Here is a 1935-nt window from a genome sequence, read left to right as displayed (position 1 = left end):
GTTTGGGGGACCCCATTGAACCTTTGGGGGGGTTTGGGGGACCCCATTGAACCTCTGGGGGTCCTCTAAGGAGTTTGGGGGGCCCCATTGAACCCCCAAACCTTCCTACCCCTCCCAGGGGTTTTGGGGGGGGGGCGGAATTTAACCCTTCAAGGCTCATCTGGGGACTTTGGGGGGCTCCGTTTAACCCCTCAAGGCTCAGAGCCCTCCCTGGGGTTTTGGGGGGGTCTGTATTGAACCCCTGGGGTTTTGGGGGACCCCATTGAACCCCCAGACCCTCCTACCCCCAGACCCTCCTACCCCTCCTGGAGGTTTTTTGGGGGGTTTCTTTTAACCCTTTAGACCTCGTAGCCCCCCCCAGGGAGGTTTAGGGGGGTCCGTATTGAATCCCTGTGACCTCCTACCCTTTCCTGGGGGTTTTGGGGGGATCTGTATTGAACCCCTGGGGTTTTTGGGGGGGGCCATTGAACCCCCAGACCCTCCTACCCCCAGACCCTCCTACCCCTCCTGGAGGGTTTTTGGGGGGGTTCTTTTAACCCTTTAGACCTCGTAGCCCCCCCCAGGGAGGTTTAGGGGGGTCCGTATTGAATCCCTGTGACCTCCTACCCTTTCCTGGGGGTTTTGGGGGGATCTGTATTGAACCCCTGGGGTTTTTGGGGGGGGCCATTGAACCCCCAGACCCTCCTACCCCCAGACCCTCCTACCCCTCCTGGAGGGTTTTTGGGGGGGTTCTTTTAACCCTTTAGACCTCGTAGCCCCCCCCAGGGAGGTTTAGGGGGGTCCGTATTGAATCCCTGTGACCTCCTACCCTTTCCTGGGGGTTTTGGGGGGATCTGTATTGAACCCCTGGGGTTTTTGGGGGGGGCCATTGAACCCCCAGACCCTCCTACCCCCAGACCCTCCTACCCCTCCTGGAGGGTTTTTGGGGGGGTTCTTTTAACCCTTTAGACCTCGTAGCCCCCCCCAGGGAGGTTTAGGGGGGTCCGTATTGAATCCCTGTGACCTCCTACCCTTTCCTGGGGGTTTTGGGGGGATCTGTATTGAACCCCTGGGGTTTTTGGGGGGGGCCATTGAACCCCCAGACCCTCCTACCCCTCCCAGGGGCTTTTTGGGGGGGTCCTTTTAACCCCTTGGACCTCGTAGCCCCCCCGGTGGGGCTTGGGGGTGGGATTTGGTGGGTCCGTATTGAATCCCTGTGACCTGCTACCCTTCCCTGAGGGTTTTGGGGGGGCTGTATTGAACCCCTGGGGTTTTGGGGGGACACCTTTGAGCCCCCAGACCCTCCTACCCCTTCCAGGGGGTTTTGGGGGGTTTCTTTTAACCCTTTAGACCTCGTAGCCCCCCCGGGGGGGCTTGGGGGTGGGATTCGGGTGTCCGTATTGAATCCCTGTGACCCTCCTACCCTTCCCTGGGGGTTTTGGGGGGGCTGTATTGAACCCCTAGGGTTTTGGGGGGACACCTTTGAGCCCCCAGACCCTCCTACCCCTCCTGGGGGTTTTTGGGGGGGGTTCTTTTAACCCTTTAGACCTCGTAGCCCCCCCGGAGGGTCTTGGGGGTGGGGTTTGGTGGGTCTGTATTGAATCCCTGTGACGTCCTGCTCCTCTCGGGGGGTTCGAGGGGGGGTCCTTGTTGAATTTGGGGGTGACCCCTTAATTTTTCCAGGTGAAGCCGACGGACGAGAAGCTCCGGGAGCTGAAAGGGGCCAAACTGGTGATCGACGTCATCCGCTACGAGCCCCCCCACATCAAAAAAGCCCTTCAATACGCCTGCGGCAACGCCTTGGTCTGCGACAACGTGGAGGACGCCCGGCGCATCGCTTTCGGGGGCCACCAACGCCACAAAGTGGGGGGCCTCCCCCCCCTCTCCCTCCCTCCTTAACCTCCCCCCTCAACCTTAATTTCATCATTATCTGCAGATTAATTAATGCCCCCCCCC

General features: G+C 60.1%; 1 protein-coding gene across 1 annotated transcript in view; it reads left to right on the top strand.

The window, feature by feature from the left end:
- Window positions 1-1935, top strand: part of LOC106900116 (structural maintenance of chromosomes protein 1A-like) — an 18868-nt gene that overhangs the window by 6856 nt on the left and 10077 nt on the right. The window contains exon 3 of the mRNA XM_014962099.1: window positions 1663-1842. Within this exon, the coding sequence (XP_014817585.1) occupies window positions 1663-1842 (180 nt within the window). The remainder of the gene's footprint in view (window positions 1-1662; window positions 1843-1935) is intronic.

Source organism: Calidris pugnax, unplaced genomic scaffold (genome assembly GCF_001431845.1).
Source record: "Calidris pugnax isolate Ruff unplaced genomic scaffold, ASM143184v1 scaffold1303, whole genome shotgun sequence".
Taxonomy (NCBI): domain Eukaryota; kingdom Metazoa; phylum Chordata; class Aves; order Charadriiformes; family Scolopacidae; genus Calidris; species Calidris pugnax.
Note: the sequence above shows the minus strand (reverse complement) of the source record. Positions and strands in the feature narration are given on the sequence as shown.